At 39.2% G+C, this 23,901-nt stretch overlaps 1 protein-coding gene across 1 annotated transcript in view; it reads left to right on the forward strand.

Annotated features, from left to right (window-relative positions):
- DCDC1 (doublecortin domain containing 1) overlaps nt 1-23,680 on the forward strand; it is a 370,698-nt gene extending 347,018 nt beyond the window's left edge. The window contains exons 33-41 of the mRNA XM_089521309.1: nt 2,389-2,596; nt 6,621-6,776; nt 7,985-8,086; nt 10,080-10,216; nt 11,200-11,379; nt 14,604-14,754; nt 16,328-16,437; nt 21,888-21,950; nt 22,265-23,680. Of these exons, the coding sequence (XP_089377435.1) occupies nt 2,389-2,596; nt 6,621-6,776; nt 7,985-8,086; nt 10,080-10,216; nt 11,200-11,379; nt 14,604-14,754; nt 16,328-16,437; nt 21,888-21,950 (1,107 nt within the window). The 3' untranslated portion in view covers nt 22,265-23,680. The remainder of the gene's footprint in view (nt 1-2,388; nt 2,597-6,620; nt 6,777-7,984; nt 8,087-10,079; nt 10,217-11,199; nt 11,380-14,603; nt 14,755-16,327; nt 16,438-21,887; nt 21,951-22,264) is intronic.
- Nucleotides 23,681-23,901: the final 221 nt, after the last annotated feature.

A 23,901-nucleotide genomic window follows, 5' to 3' on the forward strand; every position in this document is an offset into this window, starting at 1 on the left:
ACAACATAAAAATAATACACAAACACAATGTACTATTTATTTATTTATTTATTTATTTATTTATTTATTTATTTATTTATAAAATGTAATTTATATCCCACTTTCCTCCCAGCACAGAATTTAAGGTGTTTAATGTAAGTGCAAAAATTATTGTGTGTTATCTTTTTCATTTTTTAAAAATGTAGTAAATAAAATTATTATTAGGTATATGACCGTTGGCCCTCTGTGTTCATTGGTTCTGCATCTATGGATTCAACCATCCACAGGTTGAATATATATATATATATATATATATATATATATATATATATAAAAACTTGATTTTGCCATTTTTAATAAGGGACATCATTTTACTATTCCACTATACAGTATATAACAGGACTAGAGCATCCACAGATTTTGGTGTTTATGATGTGCTCTGTAACCAAGCCCCAGTGGATACTCAGGGACCACTGTATTCTATACTTGAGCACCTGAGTACAACTCAGGATCTGCAATAATGGAACATAACCACAGAAAAACAAAACAACACTAAAAATGCTTTTAAAATGGGAGAAGAGAAACCACTTAGCCTGACAATGCAGTGGCAGTGTGGGCACCAAACAAGCTTCTCTTGAGCTGTGGGAAGTTTCAAGCAGCTCTATAAAGTCAGTTTCCTGTTAAGGACTGGCATGGCAGGTTTCTGATGTTCCCTTAACATATATTTAATCACAAATATGCAGATTAAGCCATTGAAGAGCTTGCAGGTGCACGTAGGTGACAAATGTATTAGGAGGTTATAGTATAAATATCCAAATGACATTTATGTTGCCCAGCACTATATTCTGGCAATTCTCAGTGCCAGATGCAACATTTTATTCCCACACTCATGTGTGTGTTTGTTTTTTTAAGTTCAAGATGTACCATTTCTTCTTATTTCTTTCTATTTTTTTTAGAGTTACAGTGCTATAGTGCATCAGTGAAAGAGGAATGTTGCACTTTTACTCTATGATTCAATTCAGAAAGGAGAAAAATTGCCCATCAAATCATAGCGCCACTTCAGTGAACTATACCTCAGGGTTGAAAACAAACAAACAAAAACTTTGGAAGCGCTACGAAATTGCTACAAAGAAGCTATCTCTGGCTGGGCATGTGCATATGTGGCAATAGCAATAGCAAGTACATTTCTATACCGCTTATCAGTGCACTTAAGCACTCCCTAAGCGGTTTACCAAGTGCAAGATAATTGCCCCCAACAATATAGGTGCTCATTTTAGCAACCTCGAAAGGATGCAAGCCTGAGTCGAGCTTGAACCCTTCAATGGTATTAAGCTCACAACCTTATGGTTTGTGAGTGAGTGGCTACAGTACAGGCATTTAACCACTATTTTTGCAGCTCCTGCGTCCACAAGCCAGTGGCACCTGCAGACCATTTGGCTGAAAATACATGTGAGATTCTGGTATTGTATTTGAATGTTGGACTAGGAAGGAAATGACCCGTGAAACTCCTTAGGTGACTTCAAAGCAATCATTGGCTGAATCTGCACTGCAAAAATAATCCAGTTTGACAACACTTTTAACTGCCAGAGCAGAGCCACAATGAAATACAGTTCCCAGAATTCCATAGCATTGAATTATGGCAGTTAAGGTGGTGTCAAATCAGATTTATTTCTGCAGCGTGTATGAACCCATTGTCTCTTAGCTTAGCCTTCTCAACATGGTGTTCTCCAGATATGCTGGACTATAATTTTCATTGTCTCTTGCAAGCAGGGGAATAATGGCAACTGTAGCACAATGGAGGGGACTAAGGCGGGTTACACACCGCCAAAAAATACGTATTCCATACGTATTAGGGTTAGGAAGGGGCAGTGCTTCCGCACCCCCCTAACCCTAGTACATATGGAATACATACAATATGGCAGCGCCCCTTCCACATGGGGGCCGCCATATTGACGTAACGGACGCTCTGCGTCCGCACGTGGCGCACCGGAAGTGACGCCGTGAGTGCGCCCTTTGGCACTTGCGGCGCCTCTTCCGGGGCCCGAGAAGGAGCGCGATTTCCGCACTCCTTCTCTGCAGCGTCCGGGAGTCGCGGCGTTTAAAGGCTGCATCTCCCGGACGCTGCAAGCAGCAGCGGAGCCAGACCGCCGCTTTTCGGTGGTCTGTAACCCGCCTATGTCAGTAAATACTGTTTTTGACCAACCTACCTCACAGGGCTTTTGTGAGTGCAAAATGGGAAGGGACACAGTATGTACAGTGCTTTAACTCCTTGGAGGAGAGGCAGAACAAAGGTGTTGTAAATTAATACTTAAATAAATGAAACTTGAGGTAGGCAATATAAGAATTTTTATTAAAGCTTTTTCAGTTAGCAAACTTAATTATATATTATTAATATTTTCTCTCCTTCAGCTCCTTTCTTTATGCACAAGACAGCTTGAATTTAAAAGGACAGCTTCTAAACTGTACACCAGCAAAGGGACCTTAATCCTTACACTGCAGGATTTAGTCTTGTGTGCTGTGAAGGATTATTTCAGGAAGCAGGAGCCTGACGAAAGAAATGAAGGTGCAACTGTTATTCCTGCCCCTAATGAAAATGTATCTGTGTTTTCTACAAAAGGTAAAATATCACCAGAAGTCAGTTCCCAATTAAATTTGTATTTAAGTAGTATGTAGATTATCCAATTTTGCAGAGCCAGGCCTTTTATGTAATAAAAGCTATAGGATGTCTTCTTCCTGGTATGCTGCCAAGAAATATCTCAGAAATCTTTCACTTTTGTATTACACAAAGAATACCGGAGCCTCACGGAAGAAAGATTAACATTGGTAGTCTGTATTTGAATTAATGTTTAATTTTGTTTTGTTTCATTTTAGAAGGCTACTTCAGTAGTTTGTGCAGTATATCCTATCATGAATCTTTTGGTGGCTCCAAACCTGCTTTTAACATTAATGTGTTCATTTTGAAAGCACATAAAATTGGAATATGTTTGTGCAGTAGTTGAAATTCTATAGTGTGAAGTGAGAAGATGCCCAAGACTGGTAAGATCCAGCCAGTCACAGCCTTCATAAATGCTATAAAGGAGGACTGATGTGTAACCTTTCTCAGTCATTTTATCCTGGAGGGATCCTTGAAATAACCTTCATAAACATTATTATATCTACAGTTCAAAAGATATTTTTTTCAGGGACAATCTCTAGGGAACCCTGGTTGAGACACCCTGATCTAGGCCTTGTCTACTTTAGTGATTTACTCTGATTCCACCCCGCTGGGCTCAGTGTATCCTGCCCATATGATGCAGGGCTTAAACTCTGAAATGGGTCTGGACAGTCTTCATGATGCTCACACCCAGTTCAGGGTTTCTGCACCCTTAAAGGTAAAGGTAGTCCCTTGACATGAATGTCTAGTCATAACCAACTGTAGGGGGAAATGCTCATTTGTGTTACTAAGTTGAAGAGCCACTCTGGTGGTCATGTGGTCAGCATTACTCCACCGAACACTGTTACCTTCCCACCAAAGTGGTCCCTATTTACTTGCATTTGCATGGTTTTGAACTGCTAGGGTGGCAGAACCCTTACCTGCATTTAAATAACTCACCATTTGCTGTGGGTTTTCAGGTGGTTTTCAGCTACAACAGCAGCTGCCTTTTCACTCACAGTCCCCATTAGTCACCTGGTGCTACCGTTGAGGGTGCGAGTGGCTATAAGGTCAGAATGAGTTGCCCAGCATTAATAGCATGGCTGGGTGCTCTGTTCTGACCCCAGCAGTGTCGCCGGGTGATGAACAGGGACTGTGTGGGAAAGCAGCCACCCATTGTTGCTGGGGAAGAGAGCAAGGGGGGGAATTTGGGACCAGAATACTCTGGGGAGCCTATTCTGTAGGCAACCCTCTAGAGGCTTGTCTGTTAAAGCTTGAGATAAGAAGTGGGATGAAATAGAGTTAGGGTGTAACAAATAGAGTGAGAGAGCTAGTTAGGAGGAGAAAATCTGAACTAGGTTTTGAGAATGTGGAGAGAGTTCAGAAAAATATAATATTTGGTTTGAAATGGAGGGTTACTCTGCACTGACTACACTAGATGTTTATTTTATATTGAGTATTTTATAAGTTGCTGTGTGGTTATTAATTGTTTGTCTTTTTGGATGTCCACAGTATCCAAATCACTCTTCTCCAGCACCAAGTTGAACAAGCAGGGTGATAAAGTGCAGCATGATAAAATGATCTCCTTGCCAATTGGGAACCATTCTATTTCTCCACATTCTGTTCTGACAATAGTCTCTTGTCCTAAGTATAGACTTCTCATCAGGACTGTCAGATGGAGTAGCACTCCCATGACCTTAAGAGTCACCCATAGCTTTTCGTGATGTATTCAGTCAAACACTTTGCTATAGTATATAAAGCACAGGGTGATTTCCCCTCCCCTGCATTTATTTTGTACACTCCATTAGCCATGTTTGCAGTGTGGTCCCTTGTACCTCTTCCTTTCCTACACCTCTAGGATTTGTTCCTCCATGTACGATTGGAGTCTATGAAGCAGAATTTTTAGCATAATTTTGCTTGTATGGGAAATTAATGCTATGGACCTAAAGTTGCTGCAGGCTTTTGTGTCTTCTTTTTTGTGGATGGTGATGTATATTGTTTTCCATATTTGTTGACATTTATTAGTTACCACTAGAGTTGTTTTACCAGACTACAGGTATTATATTAATAATAAATCTTCGATATTCGTATCACCAATATTTCTTGTCTGGATGTTTTTGTTACAGCAGAGTAGGCTACCACTCTGGAATGTATTTTTCTAGAATGTACTTTTGCCAGTGATCCATTTTTGTTGATGAAATGGAGGAAACAACCACCCTGAAACCATTCACTATTCTGTACAAAGAAAACATTTATTTCTTCTTTTTAAACTCTGTTTTCCTTGTCAAAGGAAGAACAGACAAATGTACAGCTTGCCTTTAGTGGCACTTTGCATGGTTCTAAGAAACGTGTTTTAAATTCAACTGTGGGTTTTATTTTTTATTTTCCTCCCCTTGTGAACCAACATGGCTATCCTTTTAAAAATGTGATTAAAAAAAAAGTAATGCTGAAAACAAATTTATGGATTTTCTATCTCTTGTTAAGTTTATCCTTCTTGCCCAGTGCATTATTGATCCTGTTTTTTCGAAGAAAAGACTGCAGTTCTGTATTTATTTTAGATACAGCTGTATATAGCCAAAGCTGTACATTTGATCATTATCTACAAGAAGGCCACTTTCCCCATTATTTCTACTTCATGTTTCTAATTTACACCTAGTGTACTTTTGGTGATATTTCACATTCTTATATTTCTCTTTCATTTATTTGTTTTCTATGTAATATTTTCTAATCTTTATCCAATGTATTTAATAAAAAACGACTCATCTTATCTGCTTTATTCCTCTTTTCTTGCCTATTGATTTCCTAAGCAATACGCTAGCCCACCAGAAGCTTCTCATTAAAAGTTTGCTGCTGCTTTGTATTAGGCATCCTTCAACGACTTACAAAGTTTACAGATTCTTATCCCATCAGTTCAAAAATGTAAAGCAAAAGCTAGGAAAGGTTAAAAACCATTCTTAATCACCAGTTCTGCAAAGCTTAGCCATGTCTCATCATTTTTCTTCCCAAAAGAAGAAAAGGCTGAGACTTCTTTGAAGCTTAGTAAATGTAGTAGATACCTATTGTAGAAATAAACTCTGTACTTTGATGATTACTTAATGAAGTGTTTGCTTTGTAGAGTTGATGGAAAACTCTGATCGTAACATATAGGAGGATGGTGAGGGCAAGACTAAGGAGGGAAAGAGAAGACATTTAAATCTCATTGAGATGTTAGAAAATAGTGGTGCTAGGTCTCAGAGAATAGTGATGTTTAAAAATCCTGATCCAATCCATTGTTTATAAGTACAATAGTGAAATCTATAGAATTATAATTGTGTCAAGAGTATCTGATGTTATGATATGATAATCTGGTTGCCTGTCTGCACCTGTTATGATGCTCTGGCGGCAGCTAAGATTGTCCTGGCCTCAGAGCTGCACCGCCCTCCCCCTTATTACCTGACCTTTCATTCCCATGCCAGTGCAGCTGTCCGCATGCACACCCCACACCACCTGGCACATCCACTGCTATCACCAGTTGATCTCTTCTGAAGTCAGAATGAGATATCCAGAGAGGATCACATGACTAGACACCTTCTTCTGGCCCCAGAGCAAGACACTGGTGACAATGACAGACTCTTTGGGTGGCTTAGTGGGGTGTGCATACAGACAGTCACCCTCGCAGTGGAAAATCCTCAGTAAGAAGTATGTTTTTAAAATTTGCATTAAGCATGTTATACACTGGTTCTGTTGCTGAATGTGCCAAACATTGTCCAGTCTGTTCACACCCGAACTGGGGTTTGGGCTGCATGTTGTCCAAACAGGATGGCACCAGAACAGGTGGAATGGGTCTTTTGGCCTGTGTAGACAAGGTCTTTGAGTGAGTCTCAAATATCCAAAATAAGAACATTAGTATAAAATCAGGATAAAGTGATAAAGTATGATTTCAAACTGAAAAAAGTCAGCAAGTGATGCTGAAACAGCAGTCCAAAGGAAATCTAAAGATAAATATTTCTCTCTTTCTCTTTCTCTCAAGATAAGATGGCAAAAGAGGGAATGAATGCCAAGTCTCCACCATCAGTGATGACGCTAAATGATCTGAAGTTGATTGATGATATTTTACTCACCATTATTCTTAGAAATCCAATTGAAGTCTGGGTTTCCAGTGGTGAACCTTTTCTGCCTTTGGACAGTAAGTCACAAAATAAGATGAAGACTAACTCATTAAATTAACGTGATTTACCTACATGTCAGTCAACAAGTAATTCAATGGGTCTACTGTAGTTGGGATTAACCAATAAGATTCTAACCAATAACCAATATTATTACAGCAGCACCTACATATAGATTATTATGTTGCTGTGATATAGGGGACCCCCATTGGGTATGACAGGCTTGTAGACCTGTAACCCCCTCCCCCCCCAAAAAAAACCCATCTTGAGGCTCTGTTGATAGGGAGTGTGCTTATATGCTCACTAGCAGACCTACGTGAAAACCTTAGCCTTCTAAGCAGAAGGCCTGCCCACTGGATGCAGAATCAGTTTTCCCGTCCAGTCCAGAGCCTGCAAAACCACACAGGAAACCCTGGGAAGGAGAAGCACAGTCACTCCAAAATGGTTCTATGTCTCCACTTCTGTCCTCACACCGTGTACTATGAATGACTGCGTCAGGTGAGTCTAGGTCCATCTCTATTTGATGAGATCTAGACAGCCATTTTAAATACTTTATGGTTAAATTCCTATCCTTAAAGTTTTATGGTTTCCCTGGGATGGCAGGCACACAGCATATACTGCAGTATACAGGAAAAATTGCTCGTTAAACTATTCTTTGTTTGAGATGTAGTTTGTAATACAGCATGTAATATGTACATGCAGAAATGAGCAGATCTAGTCTCACACTTCTAGGGAGCTATATAATTTTGAAAAATTAGAAATAGTGATAAGGCTATTATAACTGATGTAACAGCAGTCTATTTTTAAAATGTACAAAACTGATCTTTTATTATTGTCAGGCCAATCCTTTGAATGTTCTCCTAAAATTAAGGTCCCATTACTTCACTAGTACCCACTTCAGCAAAAGCATAGATAGGACTGCAAAATTAGAGTAGTAGTGCTGAAATTTGTAGATGTAATAGTCTTCTTTTCACTGCACACAATGTTCTGCTGAGATGTTCTTATGCTGGAACAATTTTCAGAGAAAATTTCTTATGAGGACAATTACCTTTTAATTGCATGCATATAATTGGATCAGTTTAATTTGTTAACAGCATCTATGTTAGGTTTTTTTTTTAACTATTTCTGAACCAACTATAGTAACTGCCAATATTTACAGACTTGTGGATATTTTAAAAATCTGCAAAGGGCAGTGTAGTAGAGATGTATATATGTATTTTTATTATAGCTTTGCAAAAAACCAGGAAGCAAGAGCGACAAAAGTGGCTGGAGAAAGATAAAATTTTGGCAGACCTAGATGCAATGAAGCACAAAATGAGACAACTGCAAGGTCAGTATCCCAGTGTGTACAGAACCGACTGCTATCACTTATTGCTGTCTGAAAGACTGCCTCCTTCCATCTGAACCAGTCCAAACTGTGAGCTCCTCAGCAGGGCCCTATTACATATTCCACTGTTCTGCAAGGCTAGGTTAGTGGATACGCATATCATGGCTTTCTCTTTAGGAGCACCCTGATTGTGGAACTTCCTCCCAAGGGAAATCAAGCTAGCTTCATCCCTTCTGAGTTTCCAGCAGGCAACTGAAACTGTACTTTTTGTGTGAATTTTGTTCCTTAAAGCCAGGGGTGGCTGCTCTCACTGTTTTTACTGTTTGTGTTTTTAAACTATTTAATGAATTGTTTTAGATTATTATTATTATTATTGTATTTGATGTTTTAAATGTTTTTGCCTGCTGGACATTGCCTTGAGGACCCTGGTTGGCTATGGGCAAATGGACAAGTGGTTTAAATCACCATCACCACATTATATTCTTAATTAATTAATTCTTAGCATTTGGTAAGAAAAAATACATTTAGCTTGATATCAACTAAAATATTCAGTGCTTTGCTCTGAGACTGTTCCCTTTAGAATATATGTGCACTGAAGATTCTGCTATTCTCCATTTGAGTATTTAAACTTGACACCAATTGAAACATACCCTCCCCACAAGGTATAATGTTTTCCACACCCATAACTGCCATTTCACAGTGCCCACTCTGTAGTCTGGGCTCATAGGTTCAGTACAGATGCCTTGTGACTTCTATGGAATAAGACCATCGGATCAATATCTCATTATTATTATTATTATTATTATTATTATTTAAAAAAGAGAGCACCTAAATGAGCACAGTGTAAGTTATATCTGACGTCTTAGAAGAATTTACTTCACATACCCAGGTACATACAAAGACAGAGAGACAGACAAAGAAGAAAATAATATGTACTATAATTAGTTTACTCATATGAGTAAAGAATTGGTGGCCTTCCAATTGGTGGTTGTCCAAAGTGTTGACAGGGAATGCCATATTTTAAACTTTGCCCTTAACATTGGTTATCATTTATCCTTTCTCTCATGTGCACCTATAGCCTAAGAAAAGAATGGTCTAGAAGGGGGAAGGGGGAAAGGATATTATTACTTTGAGACCCACTGTAATTTTTAAAGTTTTCTGTAACAAGCAAAATATAAAATGTGTAATTGTGTAATAACATCATTGGACAGGCCCCAGGAAGTATCTTCCACAAGTGGAGAAGACAATGGAGATTATCACACTGCCCTTTTCTCCCAGACTAGATGTGGGATGTAAACTTCAATAGGTGGATTTTATCACACACTCCCATGCCCAAAGAAAATTGCATTCTTTGCGAAGTGTGGGAGAAGCCTGGATTGGGTACAGGATGCCTACTGCCTGGGTGTGGGGGTGTGAAATAAAATCCGCCTATTGAATTTTACATCCCACATCTAGCATGGGAGGAAAGGACGGTGTGATAATCTCTTGTATCAACCAAATGGGGAACAGTGCAGTATTAAGCATTTCACTTCACTAAAGCTTTTTTAAAAGCAAGCTTGGCTTTGTTTAACCAATAATCTTGTAAGACAAACTGTAAATCACAGGTGTCGGTTGTCAAAGTGGTAAAGAATAGGGGTGGCTGATATTTTTTTAAAAAAAATAACTTCTGAAGGCATTGCTTTTACACCAGCAGTTACACTCTGTGGAGATAGTGCAGGAAATATTAGATATCTTCTCTGTCAGGGCTGGGAATGCATGCACTTAAAGATGTTGTTGGATTGCAGCTCCTATTGTCCCCCACCATTGGCTATGCTGGCTAGTGCTGGTGGGAGTGGTTAATCTAACATCTGGATGCCATACCTTCCCTGTATATAAAGAGTAGTATTCATTTGGTTTTCTTTGCTTTTTGTTTTCTTACACTAATAAACCAAGACCTTTTCACACATGACAAGTAAGTTGTCTTTTTTTAAAAAAAAATTAAATCTTTATGATTTAGGGCGGCGCATAGCAAAATCAGAAGCAGCTAATTTGGTCCCCACTAAGAGTCCCTTCCAGCCTGTAGTTGTAGAAGGAGGCTGGACTGAAGAAACACAAGAAGAGAAGAAGCTCATGGAAATGATACAACACAGAGAGGTATGGACATGTATTTTGTGCTGTATTTTTAATGATGAAAAAAATTCCACACATTCTATCAAAGAGAAATTGTATGATGAACCAAGATCTCATTGCAAGTGCAGGTACTATGTGCTAAGAAGCAAGATGCAAGAGGAAATCCATAATTTTATATAGAAAGAGAAGACCAGGTAAGAGTAGAAGTGCCATAGGGAGGGAAATTTACTGTCTTCTCTGACTTTCTTATGCAAACATTTTAGCTACTATGTTTCATTTCCCCTAAATCTCTGGATGGTTCCTAAAAGCTGCCTCTAGCTGTAATTTTGCCACCAAGCTATAGAGTTGGGTTAAATGTTTGTTTCTAAAGAGAAACCTTTCTTCAGTTAGTACCATGCATTCTGTTTTTAATATGTCATCACTATTGAAAAGCTGAACCTATACCCTATAAGAGTGAAATTCAGCAGCCATTCACACCCTTCCCACATCCAATAAATGCACTACAGTAACTGCCTCTACATGTATCTTCTTTAGTTTACAGAGCTATTCACCTTCTGTGGAAAAGAAATGCATGGCTGTGTATATGTGTGTGCCTTTATGGTGACCCCACAAATTTCATAAGGTTTTCTTGGCAAGGAATACTTATAGGTGGTTTTGCCATTTCATCCCTCTGAAATGTAGCATTCAGTACTTGGTGTTCATTTGTGGTCTCCCATCCAAGTACTGACCAGAGCTTATCTGGCCTAGCTTCCAAGATTAGATGGGATCTAGCATCTTTAGGGTATTTATGCCCTAAAGAAATATTCAGGACCCCTGGAAATAAATCCATGAAGACAGTGCCTTAACTTACTCTTTTTAAATGAGATCAATAAAAAGAGCTGTGTATAATTCCAGTGTGGTACAAGGATTCTTCAGTTACTCACATGTTGCCTTTTGTTTTTGTTTTGCTGCCTACAATACAGCATTCACAAATTGTACATTTTGAAATTATTATCTTTCACCAATAGACACATCTTTCAGAGCTTCAAGCATTACAGTTCAAAAGAAGCTCCCTAGTTTCTCCCAAACTACTTACCAAAGATCACAGAGGCCTCTACAAGCAGCCATCAACCAAAAGAGTGTGGGCTTATGCAAACGGAAGTACAGCTGAGCAGGGAGCTCATGCCTGGGGGAAAACCATTACAGAGGTAAAGTAGAAAAATATTGTTTTATAAAATAATTTACTAATGATTGCAGTCCACCCATAGTTTACTAAATATTGGGATTATTTCTGTAGAGAAGGCCAGTGTCTTAAAATACAATACAAGTACATTTCTTATTTAACCCAAACATTTGTTAATTCATTACAATTCATATTACCATATATACCCGACTGTAAGTCGACCTCATGTATAAGTTGAAAATAAATTTTGGGGCCAAAATTATGGCTTTTGATATGACCTGTGGATAAGTCGAGAATAAAACCTAGGTGCATGTAACAAAGGATATAACGTATGAAGCAAAGGAAAATAATGCCAAACACCTTACAAAATTCAAGCAGACATCATCGTGCTCACACTAAAGACTGGATGGATGAGAGAATAGATGGGAATCAGTGCTTCCAGGACAGATTAAACTCTTTGCCTTTCATCAGAGACTCGTTCCTTTTTTTTTCTTTGTAAGAGTTAGGGTATGGCACTTACATTGACCTTTGGACAAATGAATTTAGGTTTTGGGGGTAAATTTTTTTACTAAAACGTCTAGGCTTATACATGAGTATATACAGTACTTTTCATGCTCCCTCTTAGGAGCGTACTGCTCCCGAACTGAATTCTAATTTGGGCTGCATCCTTGTCTATTGCATGGCTTTTGTCTCCACATCTGCCAGTGGAGTACAAGTTGGCTTCAGCCCACGGCCCTTAATGCTTCGGCAGCCAATTTTCAAATTTGGAAAGCTCCCAGCTTTGAAAAATGGCCGCCAAAGTGTGTTAAGAGATGCAGGCAGCAGCTGGGCCATACTCGGATGGTGGATTTGGAAACAAAAGCCATGTGATAGGACCAGTATGCAGCCCAAATAATAGTTCAGGAGCTGTAAGTTGCTTTTTAAAGCTGTGCGATAAACTCCCTAGATTCAACTCTTGATCAGTAAAGACACGCTTATATGTTGACCATCTCTGCCAGGCAAATTAATAACAGATAGTTTTTTGTGGGGTTTTGGGGCTATGTGGCCATGTTCTGGAATAATTTATTCCTGTTGTTTCACCTGCATCTGTAGCTGACATCCTCAGAGGCTATGCCAGCCATTAAAACCTTTGCCTTCACATAATAACAAATAACTCTCCATCCTACCGAGACAATAAAGTTGATCGCATGGGGCATAAACCGTTCCCCAGCGCGTTCTAATGGGGACGAGCGTGGGCGCGCATGGAGCGCGATGGGCACCGGATGGGGCCCAAAACGCGACTTTATCGCATGGGGGAACGCCGCCGCCGCGCGTTCCCATTGCGTCCCAATTCTGTTCCAGAGGGCGCCATTTCTTGGGACGCTTTGAAACAGTCCCCCGAAATGGCGCCCTCTGGAACAGAATTGGGATGCAATGGGAACGCGCGGCGGCGGCGTTCCCCTGTGCGATAAAGTCGCGTTTTGGGCCCCATCTGGTGCCCATCGCGCTCCATGCGCGCCCACGCTCGTCCCCGTTAGAACGTGCTGGGGAACGGTTTATGCCCTATGTGATAAACTTAATTAACTGAACACAGGAACTTCTGTTTGGGATACAAGTACAGTCCATATGGCCAAGAGGTCTTCTTTGTGTGTTTCCTTTGCTGCCATTTCTCAAGCAAGGTCAGGGAGAGATAAGCCAAGCCACTGCTATTGCCCCACATACACATACACATACACACACACTGATGAAAGTGGTCATGAGTTTTGGAGATTACTCACCAGGGCCTGCTTGACCCATGATTCTTCCCAGTAATCCTGAACCTCCTGACCTAGGAACCAATTTCCCATGAAGGCTCCAGTGAGCTGGATGGAAACTGAACCACAAAGCCTTTTAAATATTCAGGCAAGAATATTACCCCCAGCTGCCGGGAAAGATTTGTCTTCCCAGAGACATTAGACTAACAGGGATTATGTATCAACAAACATCAGTTTCCACTTTTTTCTCTTCTGCAAGTAAGCATAGACATGGGTCTCAAGCCAAACTCACTTAAGAGACATTGTCTAATGTGATACCCAAAGAAGGTCACATTCTTCTGCCTTGTCCACCCTGAAAGGGTCCTCTTGGTTGTCTCCACCCATTGTAAATTTCCCCCATAGGCTTTGCCTCTTATACGGAAGGTGTTCATGAAGCTACTTCTTGATACTCTCAAGAAGATTCCACTACATTTGTTGTCTTTAAAAGTGGTCTTCCTAGTAGCAGCCACATCATCCTAAGTGTTTCTGAGCTATTGGCCTTATCATTAAGGAACCACTTCTTCAGATATAACCAGGATTATATTTAGAGCTGTCTGGCTCCATCCTTCCTGCCTAAAATTCTTTCACCTTTCAACATGTAACAGAAGCACATCCTACCTTCTTTTCTGTCAAAATCATAGATTGCTGAAAAACTGACTGAAAAACTGCTGAAAAACTGACAGAACACTAGAGATCTAAATTAATAGAACCAAAAGTCAATAGGAAGACATTGTTTGTCTCATTCTGCCAAATATCCACAGACTGTAAAGTTTCCAAAAACACCCTGGCCAGGTTGATTAAAGTACATATATCTATGGCTTGTGACCTTGTTAAGGTCTCCTACTAGCCTATCTCGCAGTTCATTAAAGTGGAGTGGTGACCAAATCTGCTAAGGTTTCCCCACCACCAGAAAATCTTCAGTGCAACAGCATATGGATCATTCCTGCCTGATTAATCAAGTATTCCCTATATATTTTTCCAACGTATCTTGAGGAGTGAAGTGGAGTTGAAAAAAATATAGGGAAATGTACATTGCTGTACATAAAAATAAAATAAAATAAATCTTCTATGACATACAATCTACACAAATAATTAAATAATACATATTAATTCATGTTAACATTCAATAAAATAGGTCAGACAATAATTTAAAATAACATCAGATAACAATCATGCAGTGCCTGGGAACACTTCTCTGAACAGTATAGTTTTCAACTCAGTTTTGCAGCTGGTTAAAGAGGTGATGACCCATACTTGTGGGGGAACGAGGTTCCAGGAGTGAGGGGCAGCAAGTGAAAAGGGACGGATCTGGGTCAGGGCACTGAAAATCCTAGGCTGGGACAGCAGACCTTGACCACCAGAATGGAGGGCATGAGTGGGCAGGTAAGGAGAAAGAAGCTTGGATAAATAAGGAGGGGCTAGCCGATGCTGGGCTTTAAAAGTTATAATAATAATTATTATTCTTTTAATGTTTTAGCTACTTGACAGCTGTACAATGCAGCTAAAAATGCCACAGCCTGCAAAGATACTGTATGCACCTGCTGGTGAGAGACTGCAAACGTGGGATGAAATAGAAAGAGACATGATTGTTTGCGTTTCCACTGGACAAGCCTTTATGAGCAGAAAAGGTACTTTATATCCCAGATTCCAAAGGATCTTGTTGGACCTGTTAATAAATATATCAAATATTTAAATTCCATGTAGGATCTAAGGGATAAGGTGCCCCAAGGTGACAAAAAACCCTTCCCTGATTGTTCATCTTCAAGTTTGAATCCAGGTTGGTTCCTGGAAATGTGGTATTCAAAGCTATTACCGTACTCTCCAGCATGTCACAGATGAAAACGAGGAAAACATGTGGCCAAGCAACAACAATGTGCCCAAGATGGCAAAAGTTATTGACAAAGATGAACACATAAGCTAGGAGAGGCCACAGTAACTTGCTTCTGCTGGGAAGAGCAATGCTCTGCCTCTCCTCTCCTCTCTGCTAATTTTGTGCAAACTACTTTTGCACTTTGAAATCAGTTTGCAGCAATGGAGATGAGGTAAGGACAAAAGAGAAAAAGTGGGAGGAGGAAAGAGAAACAGGGACATTTTAAAGGCAGCTGAAACAGTAGGCTGGCTGGCCTTTCGAGGGTGAAAAATGGAGCCACCTCACTTTTTAGAATTTGGGGTTCATCTTCATATGGTTCTTTGGTCCATGTGTCCTTTATGTTGTCATCTGTTTTATATAACTCTTCCGAGTATTGCATCCGTCTTTTTTAAATTTCTTCTTGGTCTTGAATTATGTTATTTTTATTGTCATAGAGTGTTCCAGTCCTTGGTTTGAACTTTCCTTCGATTTCCTGAATCTTGTGGAATAGGTCTCTCATTCTTCCCTTTTTGATGCTGTCTTCTATTTTTCTGCATTAGTTGTTGTAGTAATTTTCTTTATCTTTACGCATTAGTCATTGTACTGTTGCATTCATGGTTCTTAGTTTATTCTTAGCTCCTTTTTGTTTTGTTTCTCCTCTTTCCTTTATTACTTATAGCCTTTTATTTGTCATCCATGGTCTCTTAACTTTTTGTTTGTTGGAAGTGTCTGTCTGAGAGCTAATAGAGGAATATAAATTTGTGCATGGTGGGGAAAAAGTGGATTGTAAGATTTTTCTACCTCTGTCATAATACCCAGAACCCAGATTAATTCTTTAAAGATCAGTCCTGGAAGATTAAGGGCAGAATTCAAAAAGTGCAACTTCACATAATGGCTTGGGTAAACAGTGGAGCTCACTAGCACAAGATAATAATGGTGGCTAAAAGAGAGATGGTTTTAAAACAGATTCATGAAATTAAAGGCCATGCCAGCAGTATGGCTCTATACCAGAAGCTGTAGAGCAGTGGTCCCAACTGTGCCCTTTAGCTCCCAAAAGCCTCAGCCATGTTGGCCAATAGTCTGAGATTCTGGGAGTTGAAGTCCAAAATCCCTTAAAGAGCAGAGTTTGGGGACCACTGCTGTAAAGCATAACTAGGAATTTGATATTGTGCCCATATCCTTCCTGTAGTTGCCACAGACATTGAGTTGGCAAATTCTGTCAACAGGGTGCTAAACTCAGTAGGACTTTAGTGTGTTCCAGCCAAGCTCTTTGCCTGTTCTTATTTTGCATTTTGTAACATGTTGTTGGGGATATCACTTTCTTTACTAGAATGTGTAAACTGTCATTTCAGCCATGAAGCATGAAGTGGAAATTAGAGCACTTTATGCCAGAATTCAGAAGCAGCAAGGTCCAGAATCTACCAACATTATTGTCTCACCATCAGAAAAAATTACCGAGAAGGTTAGATATTAAAGTGTTTTATTCCACAAAATATTATGTATTGTTACTACTGTAGTTCTGTAAAATGGATCACATTGCTCCAGACTCTACAGACACTATTTAGGACACGTGGACATTCAACATGGCTACTTCAGAATAAGGCTTATCTAATGACTTGCAGTATTAGATGCACTCCCTAATGCTTCTGGTTATATTTCTGGTAACATCTGTTATACTAGAAATAATTACATCAGGAGATTTGGAGGTAAAATTAGCTGAGCCCTTTTGTACCCAGATTCCTTTTCAAGATGATTATGATGATGATGAGGCGGCGGAGGAGGAATTTTTAACCGCCTCTCCTCATGGATCCAGGCTGGGAACAACAACAGACCAACAAAAAGAAAGTGGCTTCATACACTTTAGAAATGTGATAAAATATGAACACCAGCTGCATGGATCTATTTTACAAAGCTTGTTCTATATTCTACAATTGTATTGGGATGGGGAACTTAATACATGTACGGCATTTGCTGGGTCCTTAGTAAGAGAACACCCATTGGCGCTCCCCATTAAATTTAAAATTGTCAGTACACCATTGCATCTCATGGTAAATACCTTCTATGCTCATCAGGTACTCACAAGGTACATCTCTTTTCCACCAACTCCTGTGGTGGAACACTGTTTATATGCATTTCCCAGGAGTGTGTTCAGCATGTGCCAGTGCAGTTACTTTTTTGAACCAAGATTCAGTATAATCACTTGTCATATGTGAGTAAATTCAGAAGGGGAAGAAATGCCCATTTGCACTGAGTATCACATTAATTCTCCCACTTACATTTTGTCATAGAAAGCCATAAATGTGACATAGCTGTTAGTAGTTACTGCAGGGAGTTCTGTGCTGAACCTGATTAAAATTTCCCTGATGCCATTTGTGGTGTGAGGGAGATCTCATTGGGAGAGATTCATAGCTAGGAACTTAGTTTCTAGAGCAGCTTTAAATATTTTTAAATAATTGGGTAGAAACTGTTTCTCCAGTCAAAGAAATGGAATCAAGGGGCAAAAACATTTAATTATTGCAGAATTTTTGAGGCCACTAGAGGAAGAGTTTATTTCAGCTTAGTAGGTTAATTTTTTAGAGAAGTGATTATACAAATAGAGACACTTTGGATTCGGTCTCCATGGCATGGATGACTAAATCCCATTACCTGTGCTAAAGTCTGAATTTCAATCATAACAGATTCACAGTTAGTAGTGTGTGGTAGCTGAAAACAGAATAAGAGATCTTTGTCTGGAAAAGTATTGTTCCTCAATCGACTCAATAGCATTATTGTAATATATATAAAACATGTTCCCCCATAAGGCTGAATAATTTCTGAATTGTTTCATTTAATATGTGACCAATTTGATAATTAGAATTTGGCAACAACAGGAACAATTTCTAATATGATAAGACCCAAGAGTGATAACTGTTTCACACAACCATTTTAAAATGATAATGAGCTGGTAAAGCCATGCCTGATGACTAGTCATCTGAATGTTCTCATGCATATTGATATAAAAATATAAAGGAGTCCAATAGTACATTTGAGATTAACTGGGAAAAAGAAATTTCTAGCATAAGGTTTTGCAGATGCAGTTCTCTTCTACAAAAGCTTATGCTAGAAATGTGTTCTTCCAAGATAATCTCAAGCCTTTTTTAATGCTAAAACACACTAACACAGCCATTGCCGTGAATACATATTGATGTTAGAGTCAACTGACTATGAAAATCTTCAAAATGTAGATTGAATCCAGCCACATCACATGGATTCTTCATATGTTAGATTCTTATTGGCATTACTAACATATCTGTCCATTTCATTATATATATATATATATATATATATATATATATATATATATATATACACACATACCTTGAGATATATATGTTTAGTTCAAGATTTCATGGACCTGTTGGTCCATGTTGGTCTATTGTATTTACCGTCTCAGATAATATACTTCACCATGCATACAAGGACTAAAATTATTCCTGTATCCTTGAAAATATAGCTTAAAGTCAGTTCTGTCAAATCAATTCCACACAGGCTGTTACCATCAGCCAGATTTTTTTTAAAAAAAGTTTTTTGGACCTTGAGATTGTATGATAAAAATTTCATTCCACTGAGGTGTCTAAAATACTTCATTATGTCAATATCACTGTTTCTCAATTCTTTTAAATGAAGTTGGTAATTTTCGGTAATTGTACCTTTATCAATTTGAATCAGCTTTATGGGGGAAAACAAATCAGATTTTTCTCCCCCCTTCCCCATTTTTTAATATCAGCAGGGGTCCATTTTTTATCATTAAGCTGAAGTGCCACCAAACATCTATGATCCTGTCAGCTTTCTCTGAGAAATGTAATTTCTGCTGCTATGGAAACATTAAGGTGATGAAATGTAAATGAGCAGTGACAGACCACTGGCTACCCTATGTACAACATGTCCTCGAGAGAACTCCACATGTCTGTATATCTCATTGGGGGCTTTCCCTTAAAAAGTTTCCCTATCCATTATTAAAATGATGATTTAATAGCCCAAGAGAGTTTATTTGCAAAGTATTTTTATACTGAAAAAAAAACCCATCTATTTTTTGACATAATTCCCTTTATTCGGTTCTTCCACCTTCTCTACCTTGCTATGGTCTCTCTCTTTGCTAGAAATTGATTGTTCAGAAGTATTAGTACCTTCTCCCTCCCTGTGTAATTCCGATTTAAAAATTCATACTATATTTTATTAGTTCTGTTTAGCTATGTTTAGTTCCTCTCATCTCAGTGAAAGAGGACTTGGCCTTGACAAACAGCTTCACTAAGTAAGTTACTTTAGCTTCAAAGTCACATATAAGTGTCACAGACAAATAAGGAACACATGCATATACCTTGTATACAGTTGAACTCTGAACTCCTGCTGCAAAGACCTTTGATTTCCCATCACGATATCCTGAATCATATGCACCATACTGGAATAGGATCTCTGTACAGCCACTTTGAACTGTGCCCAGAAATGGAGCAGCAGCTAGTGGAGCTGTTGCAGACAAAGGAATAGTGTGCGCCCTCTAGCCAATTTCATCTAACAACCTGGCTGCAGCTTTTTGGGCAAACGGAAGTTTCTGACTAGCATTTTTCTTTTCTTTTTAATTTTTTTTACTTCAGTCATTCAATCCATCAATTTCAAACAAAAAAGAAATATTCAACTAATACAATTGAATCTGTCCATAACACATACATATTACCACACTCAGACCTTCTTCCACTCCCATTCTTTAACTTTCTTACTTTATCTTATCCTATTCTTCCCTTAATTCTCTCCCCATTCTCCCAACTTCATACTTTTTGCCTTGTACATTCTTAAACCCTACTCATCCCTTCCACACTTACTCCTACCTTCTACCACATATCTACATTCCTGACTAGCACTTTTCAAAGGCAGCTACACGTAGGGTGCATTACAGTAATCCAAACAGGATGCAACCAAGGCATGTACCATTGTGGCCAGATCTGACTTCTCCAGGAATGGGTGCAATTGATGCACTAGTTTTAACTGTGCAAAAGTGCTCCTGGTCACTGCTAGTACCTGAGTCTCCAGGTTCAGAACTAAATCCAGGAGTAAGCCCAAAACTGCAAACCTGTGTTTTCAGGGGGCGTATAACTTCATCTAACACAGGCTGAATCCCTATTCCCAGATCTGTCTTTCAGCTGACCAGGAGCACCTCTGTCTTTTCTGGATTAAGCTTCAATTTGTTTGCCCTTATCCAATCCAACCCATCTCAGCTGCCAGGCACTGGTTTAGCATAGGAATAGCTTCTTTGGAATTAGGTGGAAAGGAGTGATAGAGCTGGATATCACCAGCATACTGGTGACACCTTGCTCCAAAACTCTGGACAACCACTCCCACAGGTTTCATGTAGATGTTAAACAGCATAGGAGATAACAATGAACCCTCAATGGACGAAAAGTCGAGCAGGAATCCTTCAGAACCATCCTCTGAGAATGCCTCTCCAGGAAAGAACAGAGGTACTGTAGAACAGTACCTCCAAGTCCCATCCCAGAGAAGTGATTCAGAAGGATGCCATGATAGATGATGTTGAAAGCCACTGAGGGGTCCAGAAAAACCAACATGGACACACTCCCCCTGTCCAGTTTCCTGTGTAGGTTTCAATCCACTTATTCAGATGCACCAGAGCACACAATATCACAGGTCCTCATGAAAACATAAAAGAACCACTTATTTGAATTCTCCCCAGAATGCCTTAATATTTCATTATAATTCCAGTCTAAAATAAAATCTGAGATGGACTAGTCCACAATTATACAGTATACTGACAAATACAGAGGGGTGGATTTATCCTTCACAATATCTCTTTTCCAGGAAAAAAGTGAAAGCACAAACACTATCTGAAACATTGTATCCCCCCGTACACAACTGCAAGGGTCCTACAGTCTACAGAGGAAGACTTTCTCCTGGTCCAGCCACCACCAGAAACTCTCTCAGTGAGGATATGAGAGAGAGAGCCTTCTCAGTGCCTGCTCTCACTCTCTGCAATGCCCTTCCAAAGGAGGCTAGGCTGACCCCATCCTTGCTTTCCTTTTGCCAGCAGGAAGAGACATTTTTATTCAAGCAAGCTTTTAATATAGAATTGTGTCAGGGGGGCTTTAATATGGGGTGTGTGCTTTACTTATGTTTTTAAACTTTTGCATGTTTTATGTAATTTATACTGTTTTTACCTTTATGTTTTTAATTGTTTTTAAACTTTTATCGTAAAGTTTTCAAATAATTTTATCTGTGAGCCACCTTGGGTCTCTTTCTGAGAAAAAGGTGTTATAGAAACAAACAAACTATACAAATACCTATTGGTTATTTGTTCATGTTACAACTAAGATAATCAACCAATCAACATATGAACCACAGTCAAAGAAGAGATTAACCACAGGAGGTCTTCGACAGAGTACATAACATCAGGATACTTAAATATGTGAGATGCTAATTACATGGTAGATTCCTTATGGGTTTTATTTAGAGACTCTATCACACTACCACCTCAATACACTCCTACCATACGTTCTCCCCGACTCCTATGTAGTCCTTAGAGTGGAGAGATATGAGGCACAGATATCCCTGTAGGGGCTGGCAGGTGAGCTCTAAAGTTGGATCTCCTCCTGAGCAGCTGGACCTCTTTCTCTACCCTTGGCTCTGATATATCTCTTGAGATACCATTCCAGGAACCATAGGATTGCACTATAAATTTTATTTCCCGATCAAGTTAAATATTGTCTTATAAACTTATGTCTGGAAGAAAATCTTTTAAAATGGAAATTTACTGTAGAATGTGAAATAGAATTGTTTGACCCATTGAAACTTTGACAGCATTGTGATTCCTGTGAAGATTTATTAAATGGAAGAATATTGCTAATAACATTTTTTCCAAATGTACAGGTCAGCATGAATAGCTCTCTTCTGGCTCTCACCTGCAGAAGTCATCCAGATTTCACTGATTAAGTGAGTAGTCCCTGAAGTAGAGACTACCAAGTCATTTTTATAGAACCTTGACCTAGGCACTCTGAAAGAGAAATCCAGTGGGGAGAAACAATCTGTGTTAGCAGGAGTGGCAGAACTTCATTCCTCCTTTTTTCTTAATTTTTAAAAGCATTTCATCTTCACTTTGTCCCAATGAGAGAGGTTAATCAATATATCCCCTTCAGAACTGAAATGTTTTCTGTATCTTGGGAGCATGGTAGAAAAATGGGAGTGGTCTGGATCTAGTGTATTCTCCCTTTCCTATGCTCCTAGAAACCTTCTTTTTGTCATTACAGTTGTTAGAGCACCAAGGGGAGCAGAGATTTCCACACACCAACAGCAATACACCTCTGGGCCAAGACCTCCTTCATGGCTTGTGAGGAAGAACTGCTATATCCAATGGCCCCTGAAGTGATCTCCTGGGCAATATGTAGCTGATGAGAAAAGAAATTTCAATGAATGTCACTAAATCATGAATGAATTTTCTTGTGACCTCGATATTATTTTTCAATGAATATAACTAAAATATGATTTTCTTAGGACCCTGGGATATATTATTTTGACCACTGCAGAACGTTTTGTACAATTGATCCAACTTATTTTATCCTATAGATTCAAACCTATATATTTCCTGAGCAGCAACAAATCTTAGATCAGCAGGGATGGGGAACCGACATGCACAGATGACCAAAATCTCCAAATCATAAAAAAGGGAAATGGTCAAACAACCACTTTTGAATGTAGTATTCTCATAATCAGCCTTGTTCAGACTTGCAGGGAGGCTGCAGACTATTTAGTTACTTTCTATTCCTGGAAGCTTCACTCTCTGGGAGAAGGGAGTAGAAATGGGGTAGCCCAGAAAGTATGGGAGATGTCTGAGGGTCACAAACTAAGAGCTGGGGCTATATTGCCTACTCCTGTCTTAGGCAATGCCTTCTCTTGCATGTTACAATCTCTGCAGCCATCCTTTATTGTTCTCTCCATACAGCTAGTAAAGAATGAGCAGATGGAAGAGGTGTGGCTATTTCCTAGGTTTTTTTTTTAGCACTTTTCCTGTAGAGATGCCCAGGCACATGTGTTTTCCAGAGAGAGAGAGAGAGAGAGAGAGAGAAAGAGAGAGAGAGAGAGATGTATTTAGTATGCACTGCATAGTCCAACACAGACCCCGTCATGTTTACCTACTAAAACAGGCTATATTGATTCCACCCACTGGCTTTCCTTGGGATATTACTGGCAATCCTACACAGAGTTTGCAAAGGATGATGTTCTGAAATACACCATGGCTCAGTTAGGGACAACTGCAGCATGTCCATTCATTGTCAGAGTAACTTTCCAATCTGCTGTGTGGGTAACAATGCATAAAATAACTGTGCTTTATTTGAGCAACAACTCTAAATGGAGAATGACAGCTGTCACATACTGTCAAATATTCACTTCTACCACATGCTAGCTGTCATATAGTGATTACAGCTGCACATCAGATATCAAATAGCATGAATACCAACCGTAGCTGTATGCCAGTTATAAAATACAGATCACTGCTGCATGTTGTCTGTCAAATAGTGTCAAATATTGTATTTCATGCATTGTGATCCCTGCTGGATCAGATGAAAGGTCCATCTAGTCCTATCTCTATTCGTACCCATCCAGATGTTTCTGGGAGTCAGGAAATAGGGCAGCAAGACATCATCATTTGTGTTTTCAGCTTGTATACAAAGGCACATGCCTCTCTTGGCTGTGGAGTTTCCTTTCAGCTATCACTGCTAATAGAACTCTTCTCTAATAGTTTGCCTGTTTGATCCAGTGACAAAAGGTTTCATACATTAATTATATTTGTATAATTAAATAGCCAACAGATAAGATTAAATGCTGTCTCTTGTAACTTGGATTGGACAAAGAATTTTAATCACTATTCACGCATTTAGTTGGTTAT

The sequence above is a fragment of the Sceloporus occidentalis genome, unplaced genomic scaffold (genome assembly GCF_023333645.1).
Source record: "Sceloporus occidentalis isolate IW3139 unplaced genomic scaffold, rSceOcc1.0.p SCAF_4, whole genome shotgun sequence".
Taxonomy (NCBI): domain Eukaryota; kingdom Metazoa; phylum Chordata; class Lepidosauria; order Squamata; family Phrynosomatidae; genus Sceloporus; species Sceloporus occidentalis.